Source organism: Pleurodeles waltl, chromosome 8 (assembly GCF_031143425.1).
Source record: "Pleurodeles waltl isolate 20211129_DDA chromosome 8, aPleWal1.hap1.20221129, whole genome shotgun sequence".
Lineage (NCBI taxonomy): Eukaryota > Metazoa > Chordata > Amphibia > Caudata > Salamandridae > Pleurodeles > Pleurodeles waltl.
In genome coordinates, this window is record NC_090447.1 from 1,404,623,317 (window position 1) to 1,404,647,644 (window position 24,328).

Below are 24,328 nucleotides of genomic sequence, written 5' to 3' on the forward strand. Positions count from 1 at the left end.
AGGGCTAGTAGCCATTGGCTACTAACCCCCCAGACCTAAACACGCCCTTAAATTTAGTATTTAAGGGCTACCCTGAACCCTAGAAAATTAGATTCCTGCAACTACAAGAAGAAGGACTGCCCAGCTGAAAACCCCTGCAGCGGAAGACCAGAAGACGACAACTGCCTTGGCTCCAGAAACTCACCGGCCTGTCTCCTGCCTTCCAAAGATCCTGCTTCAGCGACGCCTTCCAAAGGGACCAGCGACCTCGACATCCTCTGAGGACTGCCCCTGCTTCGAAAAGACAAGAAACTCCCGAGGACAGCGGACCTGCTCCAAGAAAAGCTGCAACTTTGTTTCCAGCAGCTTTAAAGAACCCTGCAAGCTCCCCGCAAGAAGCGTGAGACTTGCAACACTGCACCCGGCGACCCCGACTCGGCTGGTGGAGATCCGACACCTCAGGCGGGACCCCAGGACTACTCTAAGACTGTGAGTACCAAAACCTGTCCCCCCTGAGCCCCCACAGCGCCGCCTGCAGAGGGAATCCCGAGGCTTCCCCTGACCGCGACTCTTTGAACCTAAAGTCCCGACGCCTGGGAGAGACCCTGCACCCGCAGCCCCCAGGACCTGAAGGACCGGACTTTCACTGGAGAAGTGACCCCCAGGAGTCCCTCTCCCTTGCCCAAGTGGAGGTTTCCCCGAGGAATCCCCCCCTTGCCTGCCTGCAGCGCTGAAGAGATCCCGAGATCTCTCATAGACTAACATTGCGAACCCGACGCTTGTTTCTACACTGCACCCGGCCGCCCCCGCGCTGCTGAGGGTGAAATTTCTGTGTGGGCTTGTGTCCCCCCCGGTGCCCTACAAAACCCCCCTGGTCTGCCCTCCGAAGACGCGGGTACTTACCTGCAAGCAGACCGGAACCGGGGCACCCCCTTCTCTCCACTCTAGCGTATGCGTTTTGGGCACCACTTTGAACTCTGCACCTGACCGGCCCTGAGCTGCTGGTGTGGTAACTTTGGGGTTGCTCTGAACCCCCAACGGTGGGCTACCTTGGACCAAGAACTGAACCCTGTAAGTGTCTTACTTACCTGGTAAAACTAACAAATACTTACCTCCCCTAGGAACTGTGAAAATTGCACTAAGTGTCCACTTTTAAAACAGCTATTTGTCAATAACTTGAAAAGTATACATGCAATTTTTATGATTTAAAGTTCCTAAAGTACTTACCTGCAATACCTTTCGAATGAGATATTACATGTAGAATTTGAACCTGTGGTTCTTAAAATAAACTAAGAAAAGATATTTTTCTATAACAAAACCTATTGGCTGGATTTGTCTCTGAGTGTGTGTACCTCATTTATTGTCTATGTGTATGTACAACAAATGCTTAACACTACTCCTTGGATAAGCCTACTGCTCGACCACACTACCACAAAATAGAGCATTAGTATTATCTATTTTTACCACTATTTTACCTCTAAGGGGAACCCTTGGACTCTGTGCATGCTATTCCTTACTTTGAAATAGCACATACAGAGCCAACTTCCTACATTGGTGGATCAGCGGTGGGGTACAAGACTTTGCATTTGCTGGACTACTCAGCCAATACCTGATCACACGACAAATTCCAAAATTGTCATTAGAAATTGATTTTTGCAATTTGAAAAGTTTTCTAAATTCTTAAAAGACCTGCTAGGGCCTTGTGTTAGATCCTGTTTAGCATTTCTTTTAGAGTTTAAAAGTTTGTAAAAGTTTGAATTAGATTCTAGAACCAGTTGTAGATTCTTAAAAAGTATTCCAACTTTTAGAAGCAAAATGTCTAGCACAGATGTGACTGTGGTGGAACTCGACACCACACCTTACCTCCATCTTAAGATGAGGGAGCTAAGGTCACTCTGTAAAATAAAGAAAATAACAATGGGCCCCAAACCTACCAAAATACAGCTCCAGGAGCTTTTGGCAGAGTTTGAAAAGGCCAACCCCTCTGAGGGTGGCAACTCAGAGGAAGAGGATAGTGACTTGGAGGACAATTCCCCCCTACCAGTCCTATCTAGGGAGAACAGGGTCCCTCAAACCCTGACTCCAAAAATAATAGTCAGAGATGCTGGTTCCCTCACAGGAGAGACCAACACCTCTGAAATCACTGAGGATAACCCCAGTGAAGAGGACATCCAGTTAGCCAGGATGGCCAAAAGATTGGCTTTGGAAAGACAGATCCTAGCCATAGAGAGGGAAAGACAAGAGATGGGCCTAGGACCCATCAATGGTGGCAGCAACATAAATAGGGTCAGAGATTCTCCTGACATGTTGAAAATCCCTAAAGGGATTGTAACTAAATATGAAGATGGTGATGACATCACCAAATGGTTCACAGCTTTCGAGAGGGCTTGTGTAACCAGAAAAGTGAACAGATCTCACTGGGGTGCTCTCCTTTGGGAAATGTTCACAGGAAAGTGTAGGGATAGACTCCTCACACTCTCTGGACAAGATGCAGAATCTTATGACCTCATGAAGGGTACCCTGATTGAGGGCTTTGGATTCTCCACTGAGGAGTATAGGATTAGATTCAGGGGGGCTCAAAAATCCTCGAGCCAGACCTGGGTTGACTTTGTAGACTACTCAGTGAAAACACTAGATGGTTGGATTCAAGGCAGTGGTGTAAGTAATTATGATGGGCTGTACAATTTATTTGTGAAAGAACACCTGTTAAGTAATTGTTTCAATGATAAACTGCATCAGCATCTGGTAGACCTAGGACCAATTTCTCCCCAAGAATTGGGAAAGAAGGCGGACCATTGGGTCAAGACAAGGGTGTCCAAGACTTCAACAGGGGGTGACCAAAAGAAAGGGGTCACAAAGACTCCCCAGGGGAAGGGTGATGAGACAACCAAAACTAAAAATAGTAAAGAGTCTTCTACAGGCCCCCAAAAACCTGCACAGGAGGGTGGGCCCAGAGCCTCTTCACAAAACAATGGGTACAAGGGTAAAAACTTTGATCCCAAAAAGGCCTGGTGTCATAGCTGTAAACAGCATGGACACCAAACTGGAGACAAGGCCTGTCCCAAGAAAGGTTCCACTCCAAACTCCCATCCAGGTAACACTGGTATGGCTAGTCTCCAAGTGGGATCAACAGTGTGCCCAGAGCAAATCAGGGTCCACACTGAAGCTACTCTAGTTTCTGAGGGTGGGGTGGATTTAGCCACACTAGCTGTCTGGCCGCCTAACATGCAAAAATACAGACAGCAACTCTTAATTAATGGGACTAGAATAGAGGGCCTGAGGGATACAGGTGCCAGTGTCACCATGGTGACAGAGAAACTGGTTTCCCCTGGCCAATACCTGACTGGAAAAACTTACACAGTCACCAACGCTGACAATCAGAGAAAAGTACATCCCATGGCAATGGTTACTTTAGAATGGGGAGGGGTCAATGGCCTGAAACAGGTGGTGGTCTCCTCAAATATCCCAGTGGACTGTCTGCTTGGAAATGACCTGGAGTCCTCAGCATGGGCTGAGGTAGAACTAAAAACCCATGCAGCAATGCTGGGTATCCCTGAACTGGTGTGTGTGAAAACAAGAGCACAATGCAAGGCACAGGGTGAACAAGTAGAGCTGGAGTCTGGAAGAATGGCCCAGCCTACCAAGAGAACAGGAAAGTCAGTTGGGAAACCAACTGCAACACAGCAAAAGAAAGGGAACCTCTCTTCTCAGGAAGAAGTTCTGCCCTCTGAGGGAACTGAGCCTTTGGAGCTTGAACCTTATCAGGTTGAGCTCTTAGGCCCAGGGGGACCCTCAAGGGAGGAGCTGTGTAAGGGACAAGAAACCTGTCCCTCTCTTGAAGGCCTTAGGCAGCAAGCTGCTGAAGAGTCCAAAGGCAAGAAAAATGGAACACATAGGGTCTATTGGGAGGATGGACTCCTGTACACTGAGGCCAGAGACCCCAAACCTGGTGCCACTAGGAGAGTGGTAGTGCCTCAGCTGTTCAGGAAGTTCATCCTAACATTGGCCCATGACATTCCCCTTGCTGGACATTTGGGACAAACCAAGACGTGGGAGAGGTTAGTCAACCACTTCTACTGGCCCAATATGTCCAACATGGTTAAGGAGTTTTGCCTCTCCTGCCCCACCTGTCAAGCCAGTGGTAAGACAGGTGGGCATCCAAAGGCCCCCCTCATTCCACTTCCAGTGGTGGGGGTTCCCTTTGAAAGAGTGGGTGTGGACATAGTTGGTCCACTAGAACCTCCCACAGCCTCAGGAAACATGTATATCCTGGTAGTAGTGGATCATGCTACCAGGTATCCTGAAGCTATTCCCCTTAGGTCGACTACTGCCCCTGCAGTAGCCAAGGCCCTCATTGGTATCTTTACCAGAGTGGGTTTCCCTAAGGAGGTGGTGTCTGACAGAGGTACCAACTTCATGTCAGCATACCTAAAGCACATGTGGAATGAGTGTGGAGTGACTTATAAATTCACTACCCCATACCATCCACAAACTAATGGCTTGGTTGAGAGATTCAACAAGACATTAAAAGGCATGATCATGGGGCTCCCAGAAAAGCTCAAAAGGAGATGGGATGTCCTCTTGCCATGTCTGCTTTTCGCTTACAGAGAGGTGCCACAGAAGGGAGTAGGATTCTCACCCTTTGAGCTTCTGTTTGGTCATCCTGTAAGGGGACCACTTGCTCTTGTTAAAGAAGGCTTGGAGAGACCTCTCCATGAGCCTAAACAGGACATAGTGGACTATGTACTTGGCCTTCGCTCTAGAATGGCAGAGTACATGGAAAAGGCAACCAAAAACCTTGAGGCCAGCCAACAGCTCCAGAAGTTTTGGTATGACCAAAAGGCTGCACTGGTTGAGTTCCAACCAGGGCAGAAAGTCTGGGTTCTGGAGCCTGTGGCTCCCAGGGCACTCCAGGACAAATGGAGTGGCCCTTACCCAGTACTAGAAAGGAAGAGTCAGGTCACCTACCTGGTGGACCTGGGCACAAGCAGGAGCCCCAAGAGGGTGATCCATGTGAACCGCCTTAAGCTCTTCCATGACAGGGCTGATGTGAATCTGTTGATGGTAACAGATGAGGATCAGGAGGCAGAGAGTGAACCTCTCCCTGATCTTCTGTCATCAGACCCAAAAGGTGGCACAGTAGATGGAGTGATCTACTCAGACACCCTCTCTGGCCAACAGCAAGCTGATTGTAGGAGAGTCCTACAACAGTTTCCTGAACTCTTCTCCCTAACCCCTGGTCAGACACACCTGTGTACCCATGATGTGGACACAGGAGACAGCATGCCTGTCAAAAACAAAATCTTTAGACAGTCTGACCATGTTAAGGAAAGCATCAAGGTGGAAGTCCACAAGATGCTGGAATTGGGAGTGATTGAGCGCTCTGACAGCCCCTGGGCTAGCCCAGTGGTCTTAGTCCCCAAACCTCACACCAAAGATGGAAAGAAAGAGATGAGGTTTTGTGTGGACTACAGAGGGCTCAATTCTGTCACCAAGACAGATGCTCATCCAATTCCAAGAGCTGATGAGCTCATAGATAAATTAGGTGCTGCCAAATTCTTAAGTACCTTTGACTTGACAGCAGGGTACTGGCAAATAAAAATGGCACCTGGAGCAAAAGAGAAAACAGCATTCTCCACACCTGATGGGCATTATCAGTTTACTGTTATGCCCTTTGGTTTAAAGAATGCCCCTGCCACCTTCCAAAGGTTGGTGAATCAAGTCCTTGCTGGCTTGGAGTCCTTTAGCACAGCTTATCTTGATGATATTGCTGTCTTTAGCTCCACCTGGCAGGATCACCTGGTCCACCTGAAGAAGGTTTTGAAGGCTCTGCAATCTGCAGGCCTCTCTATCAAGGCATCCAAATGCCAGATAGGGCAGGGAACTGTGGTTTACTTGGGACACCTTGTAGGTGGAGGCCAAGTGCAGCCACTCCAACCCAAGATCCAGACTATTCTGGACTGGGTAGCTCCAAAAACCCAGACTCAAGTCAGGGCATTCCTTGGCTTGACTGGGTATTACAGGAGGTTTGTGAAGGGATATGGATCCATTGTGACAGCCCTCACTGAACTCACCTCCAAGAAAATGCCCAAGAAAGTGAACTGGACTGTGGAATGCCAACAGGCCTTTGACACCCTGAAACAAGCAATGTGCTCAGCACCAGTTCTGAAAGCTCCAGATTATTCTAAGCAGTTCATTGTGCAGACTGATGCCTCTGAACATGGGATAGGGGCAGTTTTGTCCCAAACAAATGATGATGGCCTTGACCAGCCTGTTGCTTTCATTAGCAGGAGGTTACTCCCCAGGGAGCAGCGTTGGAGTGCATTGAGAGGGAGGCCTTTGCTGTGGTTTGGTCCCTGAAGAAGCTGAGACCATACCTCTTTGGGACTCACTTCCTAGTTCAAACTGACCACAGACCTCTCAAATGGCTGATGCAAATGAAAGGTGAAAACCCTAAACTGTTGAGGTGGTCCATCTCCCTACAGGGAATGGACTTTATAGTGGAACACAGACCTGGGACTGCCCATGCCAATGCAGATGGCCTTTCCAGGTTCTTCCACTTAGAAAATGAAGACTCTCTTGGGAAAGGTTAGTCTCATCCTCTTTCGTTTGGGGGGGGGTTGTGTAAGGAAATGCCTCCTTGGCATGGTTGCCCCCTGACTTTTTGCCTTTGCTGATGCTATGTTTACAATTGAAAGTGTGCTGAGGCCTGCTAACCAGGCCCCAGCACCAGTGTTCTTTCCCTAACCTGTACTTTTGTATCCACAATTGGCAGACCCTGGCATCCAGATAAGTCCCTTGTAACTGGTACTTCTAGTACCAAGGGCCCTGATGCCAAGGAAGGTCTCTAAGGGCTACAGCATGTCTTATGCCACCCTGGAGACCTCTCACTCAGCACAGACACACTGCTTGCCAGCTTGTGTGTGCTAGTGAGGACAAAACGAGTAAGTCGACATGGCACTCCCCTCAGGGTGCCATGCCAGCCTCTCACTGCCTATGCAGTATAGGTAAGACACCCCTCTAGCAGGCCTTACAGCCCTAAGGCAGGGTGCACTATACCATAGGTGAGGGTACCAGTGCATGAGCATGGTACCCCTACAGTGTCTAAACAAAACCTTAGACATTGTAAGTGCAGGGTAGCCATAAGAGTATATGGTCTGAGAGTTTGTCAAACACGAACTCCACAGCACCATAATGGCTACACTGAAAACTGGGAAGTTTGGTATCAAACTTCTCAGCACAATAAATGCACACTGATGCCAGTGTACATTTTATTGCAAAATACACCCCAGAGGGCACCTTAGAGGTGCCCCCTGAAACTTAACCGACTATCTGTGTAGGCTGACTAGTTCCAGCAGCCTGCCACACTAGAGACATGTTGCTGGCCCCATGGGGAGAGTGCCTTTGTCACTCTGAGGCCAGTAACAAAGCCTGCACTGGGTGGAGATGCTAACACCTCCCCCAGGCAGGAGCTGTAACACCTGGCGTTGAGCCTCAAAGGCTCACCCCTTTGTCACAGCACCGCAGGACACTCCAGCTAGTGGAGTTGCCCGCCCCCTCCGGCCCGGCCCCCACTTTTGGCGGCAAGGCCGGAGAAACTAATGAGAATAACAAGGAGGAGTCACTGGCCAGTCAGGACAGCCCCTAAGGTGTCCTGAGCTGAGGTGACTCTGCCTTTTAGAAATCCTCCATCTTGCAGATGGAGGATTCCCCCAATAGGGTTAGGATTGTGACCCCCTCCCCTTGGGAGGAGGCACAAAGAGGGTGTACCCACCCTCAGGGCTAGTAGCCATTGGCTACTAACCCCCCAGACCTAAACACGCCCTTAAATTTAGTATTTAAGGGCTACCCTGAACCCTAGAAAATTAGATTCCTGCAACTACAAGAAGAAGGACTGCCCAGCTGAAAACCCCTGCAGCGGAAGACCAGAAGACGACAACTGCCTTGGCTCCAGAAACTCACCGGCCTGTCTCCTGCCTTCCAAAGATCCTGCTTCAGCGACGCCTTCCAAAGGGACCAGCGACCTCGACATCCTCTGAGGACTGCCCCTGCTTCGAAAAGACAAGAAACTCCCGAGGACAGCGGACCTGCTCCAAGAAAAGCTGCAACTTTGTTTCCAGCAGCTTTAAAGAACCCTGCAAGCTCCCCGCAAGAAGCGTGAGACTTGCAACACTGCACCCGGCGACCCCGACTCGGCTGGTGGAGATCCGACACCTCAGGCGGGACCCCAGGACTACTCTAAGACTGTGAGTACCAAAACCTGTCCCCCCTGAGCCCCCACAGCGCCGCCTGCAGAGGGAATCCCGAGGCTTCCCCTGACCGCGACTCTTTGAACCTAAAGTCCCGACGCCTGGGAGAGACCCTGCACCCGCAGCCCCCAGGACCTGAAGGACCGGACTTTCACTGGAGAAGTGACCCCCAGGAGTCCCTCTCCCTTGCCCAAGTGGAGGTTTCCCCGAGGAATCCCCCCCTTGCCTGCCTGCAGCGCTGAAGAGATCCCGAGATCTCTCATAGACTAACATTGCGAACCCGACGCTTGTTTCTACACTGCACCCGGCCGCCCCCGCGCTGCTGAGGGTGAAATTTCTGTGTGGGCTTGTGTCCCCCCCGGTGCCCTACAAAACCCCCCTGGTCTGCCCTCCGAAGACGCGGGTACTTACCTGCAAGCAGACCGGAACCGGGGCACCCCCTTCTCTCCACTCTAGCCTATGCGTTTTGGGCACCACTTTGAACTCTGCACCTGACCGGCCCTGAGCTGCTGGTGTGGTAACTTTGGGGTTGCTCTGAACCCCCAACGGTGGGCTACCTTGGACCAAGAACTGAACCCTGTAAGTGTCTTACTTACCTGGTAAAACTAACAAATACTTACCTCCCCTAGGAACTGTGAAAATTGCACTGTGTCCACTTTTAAAACAGCTATTTGTCAATAACTTGAAAAGTATACATGCAATTTTTATGATTTAAAGTTCCTAAAGTACTTACCTGCAATACCTTTCGAATGAGATATTACATGTAGAATTTGAACCTGTGGTTCTTAAAATAAACTAAGAAAAGATATTTTTCTATAACAAAACCTATTGGCTGGATTTGTCTCTGAGTGTGTGTACCTCATTTATTGTCTATGTGTATGTACAACAAATGCTTAACACTACTCCTTGGATAAGCCTACTGCTCGACCACACTACCACAAAATAGAGCATTAGTATTATCTATTTTACCTCTAAGGGGAACCCTTGGACTCTGTGCATGCTATTCCTTACTTTGAAATAGCACATACAGAGCCAACTTCCTACACCGCGGATGTGGGAAACTGGTATCCAACACTCTATTCCTACAAACTCTTGTTGATTCATCACCTCTGCTTACAGGCCGAGTAGCAGATAATGTGGAGACCTTCAATAGATGGATAATTCAGGTGGTAGATTGTTTTCCCCCTGAAGCTTTATAAAAAAGAAAGCCTAAACTTCATCCTTCTGACCCTTGGTTTGAGAGGGCAACACCTCCACTGTAAGCAGTTGGAGAGAAAATGGCGGAAAGCCTATAACCTCGAGGATCTAGAAATTTTCAGATCATCACTTAAGGACTACCACAAACTGATCAAATTATCGAAAAGGATATACTTTGCCGCACAAATAGAATCAGCTAAATCTTATCAAAAAGTAATTTTTATTATCTCTAATTTATTCCTTCAACCTAAGGCTATGGAGGATCGGATTCCACCCTCACAAGCGTTGTGATGAGATTGATTGATTGATATATTCTCTGTAAAGTAAGCTACAATCAATCAAAACAAAAAAAATTGTAGAGCGCGCTACTCACCCGTGAGGGTCTCAAGGCGCTGGATAAGATACACAATATATGTAATATATGTAAATAGTTCAGTGCCCCAGTCCTTCCTCAGATTAGGTTTGAAGCTAAAACTACTCATTAATAGATTCTAATGTCATTAGACCAGTCTTGTTAAGCCAATTTGGCATGCAAATCTGGCTCTCCCAATGACCATTGCCCGCTGATGGTCCTACATAAATTGGTAGACATAGTCAGCCCTGTGATTAACCTGATTTCGCATAATTCTTTGAGTTTAGCTGAAGTCCCAGAGGTCTGGAAGGTGGCTGTAGTCAAACACTTATGAAGATGCCCTCTGTTAGTGCGACCAACTTATCCAAATTGAGGCCAATTTCTCTTTTGCTGTCATTGAGCAAAGTCATGGAAAATATTGTAAGCAGTCAATTAATCTCATTCTTAGAGAGAACAAAGCTACTCCATGCCTTCCAGTCAGGCTTCTACCCAAAGCATTCAAGGGAACCTGCCCTGTTGGAAGTGGCTGACACTTTAAAACTTTCACTTGATGAAGGAAACAATCATGTGTTTGTCCTGTTCGACCTATTGGCAGCTTTTGACACCATCTCCCCTTAAAATTTCTTACATCGAATCCAAGTGTGAAATAGTTGGATCCGCTTACCGCTTGCTAAAATAATTTCTTACTGGTCCTAAACAGTAGGTGAAACTAGGATACTTTCTCTCAAAGGAAACCACGGTTGCCCCAGGAGTATTCCGCAGGGCTCATCGCTAAGCCCGGCCCTGTTTAATATATATTTATGGCACCATTAATTTCCTTGATAACATCCTATGGGATTGATCTGATTTCCTACGCAGATGACACCCAGTTCATCTTGTCTCTCGAAAAATCTTCTTTGGGCTCAACTGAATTAAAAAAATTGTCTAGGTACTCTTATCAGACAGATGCAGGATAATCACCTTAAATGCAGCCGAGACAAAACAGAGATTGTGCTATTCGGCAAAGCAAATGAGTTTGTCCCTTCAGTCTGTTGGCCAGAGGATATTCTTCCAACGACAGTAGATGTGGTCAGAAATCTGGGAGTCAAATTTGTTTTTAAGCTGTTATTTCTTCCTCATGGCCTAGAAAGTGCAGGTATTTGCTTTAACTTAATCAAATCTTTAAATACATGTTTTAATCTCCTACTGCTAGCAGCCAGACAAATCTTAGCTTATGCCCTAATCACCTCCAGGCTAGATTTTTGTAATAGCCTGTTTGCGGGTTCCTCAAAACAAGTACTTCACAGACTTCAGATCGTGCAGAATGCTGCCACAAGGGCAGTCCTTAAACTACCTAATAGAACTTCTGCTCCAGCAGCCTTAAAATCCCTTCATTGGCTGCCAGTCCATAAGAGTACTTTTTAAAATGGTTTTGTTCTCTTTTAGAGAAGAGAGGGATATACAGCACTTGCTGCACTTACAGAGGTGAAAGACTCTTCACTTTTTGAATGTACTACAAATCAACTGCATTTACTGTGATGCTTTGGGGTTATACTTTGTTGCTGGAGTGCAGGCAGTGTGCTCCCTCTCTTGGAAACAGTTTTAAATATGCCCTTTGATAAGGAGCACGTATTTGGTCCACAAGTGGATACCGCACTTGAAAAGTTAAATAAGGACAATCACACTGCCAGAACTATGGGCGTATTACAAACCAGCACACACAAGTAATTTTCGTTGTGCAGGCTTTAGCAGAGGAGTAAGGTCACCATTTCAAGAACAAGCCACAAATCAATCTAAACCCACCTCTCAATACACCAGAGGGTATTTTAGAGGATCATATAGAGGAAACAATAAAGGAGGAGGAGAACAATCTACATCTAGAGGTTCCTCATTAGTCACTAAGCAATGACTTACCAGACACAATACCAAAACACACCAATCCTGTAGGGGGAAGGTTACAACTCTTTTAATCCCAATGGAATCAAATTACCATAGATCAATGGGTTCTTCAAATTATCCAAAATGGTTATTGTCTGGAGCTCATTTCCACTCCACTGAATATACCGCCTCGTACACACACTCTCACAAGATCATCTAACTCTTCTCAAAGAAGAAGTACATTCCCTTCTTCTAAAAGGAGCTTTAGAACCAGTACCATTGCAACACCAAGGAACAGGAGTTTACTCCCTGTATTTTCTAATCCCCCCAAAAAGATGGGTCTCTCAGACCAGTATTGGATCTCGGACCCTTAAACCACTACGTCCTATCAGAACATTTTCACATGGTCACTCTTCAGGATGTTATTCCTCTGTTACACCTAGGAGACTTCATGGCAGCCTTAGATCTACAGGATGCTTATTGTCACATTCTCATTCATCCTGCACACCGCAAATAACTAAGATTTGTAGTAGCAGGAAAACATTACCAATTCAAAGTATTACCATTCGAAGTTACAACTGCTCCCAGAGTATTCACAGAATGCCTTGCAGTGGTTGTAGCACAGCTCAGAAGAAAACAGTCATGTTTTACCCTTATCTGGACGATTGGCTTATCAAAGCCAATTCGTTCCCACAGTGTCAAAAGGATACTCAAACTACAATTCACCTCCTACATTTTCTAGGATTCACCATAAACTGTCAGATCTCATCTCCAACCTCTGCAAGCACAGCCATATCTAGGAGCTATTCTCAATACACAATTGGGAATAGCCTTTCCAAACCAAAACAGTATCCAAGCTTTTCAAACATTAATTGCAGCTTTAAAACAGAACCAAACATTCACAGTAAGAACTGTTATGAAACTGTTTGGAATGATGGTGTCTTGTATTGCCATAGTGCCTCATGTCAGACTTCATATGCATCCCCTTCAACAGAGTCTCTCTTGTCAGTGGTCTCAGGCACAGGGTCAAATGGAAGATCTAGTGGTGTTGAACTGCCAGACTTATCTCTCTCTACATTGGTGGAATACCACAAACCTTATGAAAGGGTGGCCCATTGTAGACCCTGTGCCTCAGATTACTCTCAACGGATACCTCAAACAACGGTTGGAGAGCTCATCTCCTTAACCTAACAGTTCAGGGAATATGGGACGACACTCACCGGTCTCTTCATATCAATTACCTCGAACTGCAAGCGATATTCTTGGCAATGAAAGCATTCGTTCCACAATTGCAACACAAAACAGTATTGATACTTACAGACAATATAACTGCTATGTACTATCTCCAAAAACAGTGGGGTGTGACACAATCTCAACAACTGTCCCAACTAGCACAATCAGTATGTAAATGGGCAATTCGTCACCCTATTCACATAGTGGCACAATGTCTCCCGGGGACAGACAACCATTTAGCAGACCTGCTATGCAGGATGCATCAACAAACACACAAGTGGGAACTCCACCCACAAGTCCTTCAACAATACTTCACAAAATGGGGAAGGAACACCTCAAATGGATCTGTTTGCAACAAAGCAAAACAAAAAATGCCAAAACTTCACCTCCAGCTACCCACACCCTCAGTCCCAGGGCAATGCTTTATGGATGAGTTGGTCAGGGATATTTGCTTCCCTTTTCCCCCTCTCCCACTCTTACCATTCCCAGCATGGAAGATAAAACAATCTTCACTCAGCATCATCTTAGTGGCCCCTAATGGGCACGTCAACAATGGTATACAACACTTTAGGAACTCTCAGTTGTTCCTCATCAAGAACTTCCCAACAGACCAGATCTTCTAACACAAAAACAGGGACAAATAAGACATCAAAATCCCAAATCACTCAACCTAGCGATATGGCTCCTGAAGTCATAGAATTTGTATATTTACATTTACCACAGGAATGCATGGATATCCTTAAACAATTACTCAACCCTACCACCAGACAGTGCTATGCAGTAAAATGGAAATGTTTTGTTTGTTACTCTGAAACAAAAAACATTGACCCTCTTTAACCAATAGTACAGGAAATTGTACAATACTTATTACTTTTACAAAAGGCAAATTTAGCCTACACATCTATTAGTTTACATTTAGCCGCTATAGCTGCATATCTGCAAAATATTCAACATATTTCCTTGTTTAGAATGCCAGTTATCAAAGCATTTATGGAAGGACTAAAAAGAATAATTCCACCAAAGATTCCTCCAGCTCCATCTTGGAATTTAAACATTGTACTCACAAAACTCATGGCTCCACCACTTGAGCCACTTCAGTCCTGCCCCCTATAATTCCTTTCATGGAAAGTAGCATTCTTAATTGTTATCACTTCTCTTAGGCGTGTCAGTGAGCTTCAGGCATTAACTTTGGAAGATCCTTTCTTTCAAGTTCATAAAAAAAAAAAAAGATTGTTTTTGTCACAGTGCCCTTTCCTCGGGATCTGCACACCGTAGAACAAATGGCCCACCTCCCAGCGTCACCAACTCAGAAAGTTATTATAACACTGAGTATTGATGAAGCCAAGCAAGGGGGAAGGGAAAATTAGGATAGGGCAGTGGTTCCCAAACATTTTTGACCCGCGGCTCCCCTGACCTATTGGCCACTGGCCATGGCTCCCCATTATGTTACTTTTTTTTGGCGGGTGGAGGGATGTAAGCCCGGCCTCTGGAGTAGTTCAATTTTTCTCTCTAAAACATAATTGGGATGAGCTGATGAAGGTACAATATTCATAAACATATCAAAATAAAAACAATTGTTTAATAAAAAAACAAAAAACTTTAATTTGAAAAGTCGTAAACAATACTCTTCAGCACTTGGGTGTACATTTTGATTTTTTTAAAACAATAGACCCAAACTGGGCCTAAGAATAGTGGCTAACATGACAGAGGAATTTTCTGAGTTGAGAAAAGGGGATTGTTACCCACACGCAGGAATGGGTTTGCTCAGTGAAAAATCTACAGGTGTTTACACAGAACCAATGGGCAAATCTATGTAAGCAGTTTCCCCCTCAACCGGCAGGTTGCCCACATGTTGAGCATTGGAATAACCAAGGACATTAGGTAATAAATAACCATTCTATGTATATCATACAGAAATAAATAAAGTAGTTTAACATTAAAATATTCAATCCCTTTCCAGTAGGTGGCGTCCGAGCCTGTGAAATGCTATCTATGTAACTAGCGTAGTCCTCGATGAAAATCCCAAATTAGGGCTTTGGTATCTGTTTGCATATTTTAATTATGTGACTGCTGTGCAATTTAACAAACTCCAGTAACAAAGGAATGAACACAAAAAAACAATTATTATATCAATTTACAGTTTTAAAATTTGATTTCCTATTAGGTCATAAGATTAATTGGCACCATCAGCACATAATTGTTTCATAAAGTGCATCTTTTCACAGCGCCCCTGGCTAGCTTTAATGGCGCACCAAGGAGCCGTGGCACACAGTTTGGGAACCTCTGGGATAGGGAACTTCAGGGAGAGAGATCTGAAAAGAAAAATGGTTAAGCATGTATGTGTATACTTGTTCATAACAACATCAACATGCAATTAGACAAAGGCGTCTCTGTGAGACCCTTATGGAATAGACAAAGGCGTCTCCGTGGATGCAAGTGTTGAGACCCTTATGGAATAGACAAAGGCGTCTCCATGGCTGCAAGTGTTGAGACCCTTATGGAATAGACAAAGGCGTCTCCGTGGATGCAAGAGTTGAGACCCTTATGGAATAGACAAAGGTGTCTCCGTGGATGTAAATCATGGAACAAAGAACAATTGGTAGAATCATGATCCCTCAGGATGGCATGAGCTTTAGGCAAAAAAACTGGGCGTGGCCCTTCTCTGAATCATCGAACAAGAACAATTAGTAAAATCATAATATCTCAGGATGGCATGAGCTTTAGGCAAAAAACTGGGCGTGGCCCTTTTCTGAATCATGGAACAAGAACAATTGGTAGAATCATGATGCCTTAGGATGTCATGAGCCTTAGACAAAACTGGGCGTGGCCCTTCTCTGAATCATGGAACAAGAACGAACTGAGACCTCTGAACCTTGAGAAGGCAAGAGCTTGGACCATGGACATACTCTGAACATCAATCCTGAAACTACTGTGCATTAGATAAACATAAAACGTTTGGTCTCAGCCTAGAAATTTGAAAATACTTAAATATGTATCTCACATATCATCAAAGACTTAAATATGTATCTCACATATTATGCTTCCAAAAACAATGAAACTATGATTTGCTTATCTTTGAAATGTTTTCACATTTGCCACCTAGGCCTGAAAATTTTACTCATGTAAACTGAAGCCCCTTGACTATTGGACTAAGGGCGCTCCACTCCTGTGAACTGAAGCGCTTTGAATGCTGTGCCAAGGGTGCTTTACTCCTGTGAACTGAAGCTCTTTGATTGCTGTGCCAAGGGCGCTTTACTCATGTGAACTGAAGCGCTCTGAATGCCGTGCCAAGGGCGCTTTACTCCTGTGAACTGAAGCGCTTTAAATGCTGTGCCAAGGGCGCTTTACTCATGTGAACTGAAGCGCTTTGAATGTCGTGCCAAGGGCGCTTTATTCCTGTGAACTGAAGCTCTTTGATTGCTGTGCCAAGGGCGCTTTACTCCTGTGAACTGAAGCGCTCTGAATGCCATGCCAAGGGCGCTTTACTCCTGTGAACTGAAGCGCTTTAAATGCCATGCCAAGGGCGCTTTACTCATGTGAACTGAAGTGCTTTGAATGTCGTGCCAAGTGCGCTTTACTCCTGTGAACTGAAGCGCTTTGAATGCTGTAGGAAGGGCGCTTTACTTCCTGTGAACTGAAGTGCTTTGAATACCATGCCCAAGTGCGCTTTACTCCTGTGGACTGAAGCGCTTTGAATGTCGTGCCAAGAGCGCTTTACTCCCGTGAACTGAAGCGCTTTGAATGTCGTGCCAAGTGCACTTTACTCCTGTGAACTGAAGCGCTTTGAATACCATGCCAAGTGTGCTTTACTCCTATGAACTGAAGCGCTTTAAATGTTGTGGCCGGGGCGCTTTGCCAGTGTGGCCTGAAACGCTTTGCTCGTTATGCTAAGGGGCGCTTTACCTTTGAAAGTAACAACTCCCTTCTAGAATGGGCTCATCAAGACCTTACCACTACGAGTACGACCTACTCTTATCTGAATTCACCATGGAAACAAGGATACTCCGAGTTACTGCCAATCTGCCATGCTGGAATTCTGCTTTTCTTCAGAGGAAACCCCCACGAGGTCTGACTGCATCAAAGTCTTCAAAATAGTGAGCAACATGCTTGGGTGTGGCTGGGCTTTATAGGCCTGCCACACCCCAAGATGGCTGCTGCCTCTAAAAACATGGGAATTGTAGTCCCTTCATAGGATAGCACTGATAAGTGCATCTTGTCCACCAATGTCCTGAACCTGCAGCTACCTGAGCTTTACCACAGGGCAGACGACGCTGATGGCCACTTTTTGAACAAGCGGGGATGACAAGTGGTGTGCATAAAGCGTTGCAAATCTGCGCAGCAGAGTTTCGTGCGGGACCTGGACCGCGCACAGCCTTCTACCTGACAGTATTAAGAACAAATCCAAAAGTCATTTCTCAATTTCATATTAATCAAACAAGAGAATTGACAGTTTTCTTCTCAAAACCAGAATCAGTGGCATAAGGAGCTCTACATACTCTGGATATTAAAAGAGCTCTTATGTATTATTATTTATATAGACAGGACAAAAGCTTTTAGGAAAACAAAACAGCTTTTTGTAGCTTTCTCATTACCACGCAACAGAGGACCAATATCTAAAACTACTATAACAAGATGGATGGAAAGCTAAGCGACAATTACCTGTACCACCTAGAGCACATTCCACTAGGAAAAAGGGTGCATCTATGGCCTTTTAAGGTAACATACCTATAGCAGACATTTGTAAGGCAACAACATGGTCTACACCACACACGTTTACTAAACATTATTGTGTCGACGTCTTTGCCAGACAACAGGCAAATGTTGGACAAGCTGTACAACACAGCTGTACACCTTTTCAAACAATTGCAACCCCTACACACTAGCCACCACTTTATGCAGGGATTGCTTTACAGTCTATGCACAGCATGTGTATGTACAGCTACACATGCCATCGGATGGAAAATGTTGTTTACCAGTAGACATTTGTTCGTGGCATGTAGTGCTGTTGATTCACATGCACCCTCCCTCCTTCCCGGAAGTGTGTACAGATTGCAATTTAGTTATATATAGATATATATATATATATCTATATATATATAAATGTACATATGTAAATACATTGCATGAACATCTTTTCTATCCTACTATATATTCTTTTCACTATTTCACTCACCTGCCTGCGGACAAACAATCTAACAAAGGACTCGGTGCCCATGCGCAGTATTACCTAGAGGAGGAATCACTTGATCCCGTGACTCAAACATTCTTCGAACAAAAACAAATTGTACTACTCTGGACCCAACACTAGATGGTGAGCTTATGCACAGCATGTCAATCTACAGCACTACATGCCACAAACAGATGTCTACTGTTGAGTAACATTTTCTTTCCAGAGCTTGCTCCCAATAATACTTAGGCACTTATGACCCTCAGTACCACTGTATGAGGTGTCTGGTGTTATACCACACCTCTAAACCCTGCATTTCCTCCTTGGCCATGCACCTCAAATAAGTAGTGAGGAATGCTCAAGTCTTGTTTCCCATTGTGTAACAAAATGTCCCTGGTATTTTTTGCATACCATTCCAAATAGGACTCTACAGAGAACTTGTGTGGGCTTACATCCAACCTATTTTGTACAAGTATTGTTATTGGGGAAATAAAAAATTACAATGTACATAGAAGCACATTACAATGCCACTGTCAAAAGGGCAGTTAGAATCAGAACTGTGATTAGATATGGAAAAATAACATGATTGGGTAATCCCTGGCCTTTATAAAGGGGCAAAAGAAACTTACTCTGGTCCTGAATTTCAAGACTGGAGGAAGTAAGGAAATATAACTAGAGTCAAAGTAGCAACATGATGAACACATGACTGTACTTCCACAAGCCCTGCAGGCATCCATACAATATCATCATGACCTTTGTTGTCCAAGTTTGATGAACAGACACTGGAACAGACCCATCATTGGTGTTTGGCCACACAGGGAAGAATATTGTTTCATGTCAAGGTCACAGCAATGATTTTCATAACTGTTTCATTTAAGGAACTCAAAGGTAACCTCCAGGTGAACAAAAAGTTGTGTTCCCCTCATGATGTAATAGGAATTTGTTAGGCAACAGGAAGATGAATACTTTTAAATAATCTGTAGCTCCTGCTTTCTTAACAACCGCATGCTGCTCAAGTTGGGGAAAATATGAACAGTTCTACCCCTGATCGGATTGTGTGTTTTTTCCTTTAGCCACGTATGACCCACGTTCCTGCTGTACTTGAGCACCCAACTCCACCACTGTAGCCCCTACTATTGATACCAGAAACATTTTAGGTTGGGAGCCTGGTACTACAGAGAGCCAGGGACGACTTCTCGGACGACAGAGAGACGCTTCCCTTTGCTTACGTGTAACCAACTTTTTCAACCTTGGTGTGTCAAAAAGACATTATTTCTGTTTTACGCTATTAATCCTCATGATATTTTTTCATACAGTACTTCAAAATAGAATCTAAAGAGTAAGCTAATAAATTTGTTAAGTTGAAGTGAAATAAAGATTGAATCTATTCTTCCTAGTTTTACAGCTGCTTACGTCCATTCTCGCGTGGCATGAAGCTATATTTAGTGTAGATGGTGACTAAAGGAAGAATGGTAAATGAGCTCTGGCCTGCAGCCTCTTCTGTTGTTTTAGTAACACCAAGTGTTTTAAAATGTATTTCTCATTTCTCACATCCTCCATTATTCTTCCAGATTTTTGACACATACCGTTGAGGCCCCCACAATACCTTTTCAGTGGAACACATTAAAAAAAAATCTAGCTATTGTAAAGGAACGTTTCACTTCTGTTTGGGACATGAGGTTTAAATATGTATAAACTTTCTCCTTTTCTCTTTTTGGGAGTTAAAGTTCTCTACTTTTCATAAAGCTGCTGGAGACTAAAATGTAGAAAGCTTATGCATATCCATTGCCTGACACAGGCATACACTGATCCTTGCATAGAATTCCTATATATTATTGCTCTGGCTGTTCTCACGTCAGATTATTTTTCCTCCACTGCTAATCTGTATCTAAGCAGCTGTGCCCTTGTTGCTGTATTAACCACTACATTTATATATTCTTGTACTAGAAAATCTAAAAATAATGTGCCTCTCCGTTTTAATGTCTCTTCGTAAAGCACAGTTTGATAGTTCACCAGGACTACCACTCTTAATTGACTTAACCTTTGCAGTATGTTCCTGATTAGTTAAGAAGTTAAATTCCAAAAAAGGGGGAGCTCTCTCTGAAGCTATATAAATATTCCTAACACAGTGAGTCCTTTAGATTGCGAAACATTAATATCTGAACAGATAGGATATGCTAATAATTCACAGAAACTGCTGTTCCCGTCTTTGCAACTCTGATCTGACTTGGGATCCCACACAAACCTTATTTTTCAAGACAGTTCGGTTAACCAATCTCCTCAGGGAACGTTTCACCCCGAGCTAAGTAGAGCAGGCCCACCCCACACTTCCCAGTGAGTCGGCAGGTGTTTCCTTGAGTATTGCAGTGGGAACTCTTGGTGTGCTGGAAATGTATGTGGTTTTGTGAGCCTAGATCCAAACTTTAGTCATTATTTTGTTGGTGTGGGAAAGAGAAAAAATGGGTCCTCCACAAACATTTCATATTAATAAATCCATACAGCGAGTATGTCATTGACAGGTAGGATCCAAAGACCATTATTGCTGTCTGGAGAATTTCTTGCTTTCCCAAATGCTACTCCGAACATGTAGCTGAGTTGTTAATGGCGATTTCTACTGAGAAAATGTGATTTCAGATCCTTATCAGAGAAATAGATCTCGACCAGTAAAAAACTCTTCAAGTTTCTTTTGAACTGTTCTTTTCAGAAATGCTTTTGCTTATCCAATACATGCTGTTACTGACCTGTTTCTTTCCTGCTTTGTGGTTATTCTACTTTGGGAGTGCGGAAGGCTAGCTAGGACACAATGCAAATGATCTATATATGGGTGATAACCTCTAAACTCTTAGTCCTAAATTCTGCATATTCACTCTGTCCTCCCTCTACTGTTGCAACATCTGTAATTATTAAGGGCAAAGTATTTATTTATAACGAATTGAATCACTGTCAGAAGTGCCTTTTCAGCCATTGTGCATTGAAGACTGCATAGACCTCTGAAGGCAAGTAAGACAGATTGAAGATCACAAAGGTTTAAAACTTAAGAGTTTTTGATAAATTAATACGATATTCTGATGGCCTGGTGGTTCCGTTTCTGTTATCATTTGGTCATAATTAAAAAAAAAAATGTTGTCATGTTAGTATGTATGCTCCAACCTATTAATGCGTTGTTTGTGCACTTGAGGTTGACTGGTGAATTTCTGTACTGCTTGGATATTTTAGAAAAGTAGGTAGTAGCTGGAGTATTTTATTTCACAATTAGTCTGACTTTTTTCTACATATAGTTTCTTGTATAACACCTTGCAGTATGAGTTTCTAAATCCAGCTTTAAACGAGTGTTGCAAATGCTCTGTGTTACAAAAAAGAATGCAAGCAAAAGTCCTGATTGATCTGGTTAAGGTTATGCATTTCTTTCAATGTTACTAAACAGGAAGGCGTTTTTCTCTCCTTTTTTACTTTTACATGTTAATTTCATTGTGCTCTTTGTTTTTAAATGTGTAAAACTTTCTCAGTCTTATGTGCTATTTTCGAAACTGGCCACACATTTTTCCTACAGTGACCTGTAACTGTGTCACAGTATTACTATGTGATGTGTGATAAGGTACCTTCAGCTCCGCCCTCCTTAGCTTTTCAGCTTAAATATCCACCGATAGAGCGTGTTTTGATAAAGGTTTCTATGACGTATGCTTGTACTCACAGAGAATTTGATTGGATATACCAACACTTTTCCAACAGGACAATGCATAAGCTGCCACATTTGAACTATCAAACTATCTTCTTTAACATAATAATTCAGTATTTTTTTTATGCTAAAGGAACCTTGATTACTTTCAATTTCAGCTTTAACTCCAGGTCTTCTTTAAAGCCTTACTCCTTAATTTAGCATTAACTCTTTTCATATATCTATTTGGTGTTAACTCCTGTCACTTCCCTCTTTCTTATCCTAACTCAGCTGTTTTTCAAAGTTGGTAAACTAACCTTGTGTTTGTGTTACTATTCCACACCTACTCATCAAGGCATTTGTCATACAGCTGTGGTGCAACACGTGAGGCAGTTATTTGATGAAGTAGTTTTGTTAACATAATATCCTGTTTGTCCATCTTATTGTTTACTTTTGTTCTTTATTCACACAAGTGTTTCAAGCTTTGGCAGTAAAGTGCATTATTTTGTGTAGAGACCTAGAACTGGGCTAAACGGTTTATAGAGGCATCTAAAACACATGCTTTGATTTCCACATGTGTTGCCAAAAATGGTAGTGATAAAATTAATTCACCTGTAGCTTTTGAGAAGTTCAGTGACTGCTTTTTGGAAGTTAAGGTGCAGCACCTCCAATTACTTCCTAAGCTAAGGAGCAACACCTCCAGTAATTGGTATTTAACATACATGAAAGAAGCTTTGTCTGAGAAGTTCTGACATTCTAATTAATACATCAAATAAGCAGCATATTTGTCTTGTGGCATTGTTGCTTTGTGTACATCGCTTACTATCCACTTGTATCTATTTTTGATATGTTGTTTTGCTCATAATGGTTGTGCTTATTTCAAGTTTTGTCTATCAGTTTTGAATATTATATTGTGAAATCCAATCTCATCTTAACTAGTTATTTTCTTTGACCTAACGAGTACATTAGTAATGCTAATACGTTGAAGGTAACTTAGTGTCATAAATAATGTGCACACATTGATTATTGAAACAGGAACTTAATAATTGACTCACCCAACATTTTGCAGATTGCTCTGTTTTTGTGCCAACCACAAACCTCTTTACAATGTATTCATTGGCTTTATGTTTAGAAATACGCTATTTCACACAGAGATCCAAAACTAGAAGAGTGAGAGTATAAGTGAATGTTTGTTTTATCTTTTTAAAGGAATTACGAGAGATGCACAACAAGCAGCAGCTTCAAAAGCAAAAAGACTCCGAAATTGATAGATTAAAGCAAAAGGAAAATGACTGGAAATCGGCTGATTTTGAAAAACAGAAAGAAGTAGCTTTAAGGTAATCCTATCCACTTATTTTTAAGCCCGACCCAAGTAAGGTGGTTGTAGCTGCAACACTAATGACCTAGACGAATATGCATTAACATAATTTTTGAAAAATTGCAAAACAATGACTGCTACAGCCAGTGAGCACCACCCAGTATGAAGATCAGCATCTGCAGTGGCTGGTACACAGCACATTCACAGGTGAAAGGGGGGGTAGTCTCCTGCCTATCCTGTTACCCTTCTGGTGTTCTTTTCTCCTGCCTGGTCTGACTATTAATAGCATTCTGCCCACCCCTTAGTCACCTTGATTTTATGTCTGGCATGTCTGCCAGTTGTGTTTTCCTTGTTCCTGTACTGTTCTGCATGCCCATGTTTCTACCCATCCCACGTTCACCTTGCCTGGCCCGTCATGGAAGTTCGATCCTGAATGACCCTGTTGTTTGGCTCCACTGCACATTCTGAACTGGACAATATCTTGTTCAATTTCCTTCTCCTGTAGCAGGAGTACATGAGGTTTTGTGTCTCAAACCAAGCACTAGTTGGATCATGTATCACTTTTCTGTGTTCTGTGTCTGTAGGTGCTCGTAGTCTGATTAGATGGAGCAGGCTGCAGTTTGAGCACACAAATGTTCTCTTGTTTTTTTGTTTTACATGTAATGATGCTTTTCCTCCATGATCACTAAGGAGCATGACAGCGAACCTTGGCTTGACCAGTTACAATAACTGAATGGGGTAGCAGTTGTGCAGGTAATCATTGAAGGACACCAGGCCCCATTCTCTGTTCCACCGAAGCACCCCAAGTTCTACAGTGGCAGTACCACCATGCAGAAGCCTGGGAAATCCAGGCATTGCCTGAATAGTGTACCTGTCCTGCATTGACCAAGTACAGAAGTCAAATTCACAAGCGTACATGCACATAAACACAAGTCCTCAGTATCCCGACAAAGTCAAGGATATGTTGAGGTAGTAACTCTTATAATATCAATATAGAAGGTGTAGCAGATTATTTAATTGCACTTTACATTTTTATTAATAGTGCATTCACGTTTGCAAAAAATGGAAAAGCAATTAAGAGCACCTGTGGCTACCTGCAATCAGAGTGTCATTTCTCTGGACAGTGTTGGTAGCAAGGCTTAGAGACCTCATTTGAGTCTCACTCTTCTACCTTTCCAGCAAGAACAGCAATGTACCCGTGCTGCCTTCATCTCCATGTTTTGCTTTCAAGCTCTTGGCATCCTGGTAATTCTTTGGTGGTCTCCCTTCTGGTGGTTTATGAATGAGCTACTGTGCCCTATACTGTGGTATTCTAGACCAA

General features: G+C 43.8%; 1 protein-coding gene across 3 annotated transcripts in view; it reads left to right on the top strand.

The window, feature by feature from the left end:
• Positions 1-24,328, top strand: part of ITSN1 (intersectin 1) — a 1,130,286-nt gene that overhangs the window by 474,204 nt on the left and 631,754 nt on the right. For all 3 annotated transcript variants that reach the window (XM_069202488.1, XM_069202489.1, XM_069202490.1), the window contains exon 18: positions 22,899-23,026. In XM_069202488.1, coding sequence (XP_069058589.1) covers positions 22,899-23,026 — 128 coding nt within the window. The remainder of the gene's footprint in view (positions 1-22,898; positions 23,027-24,328) is intronic.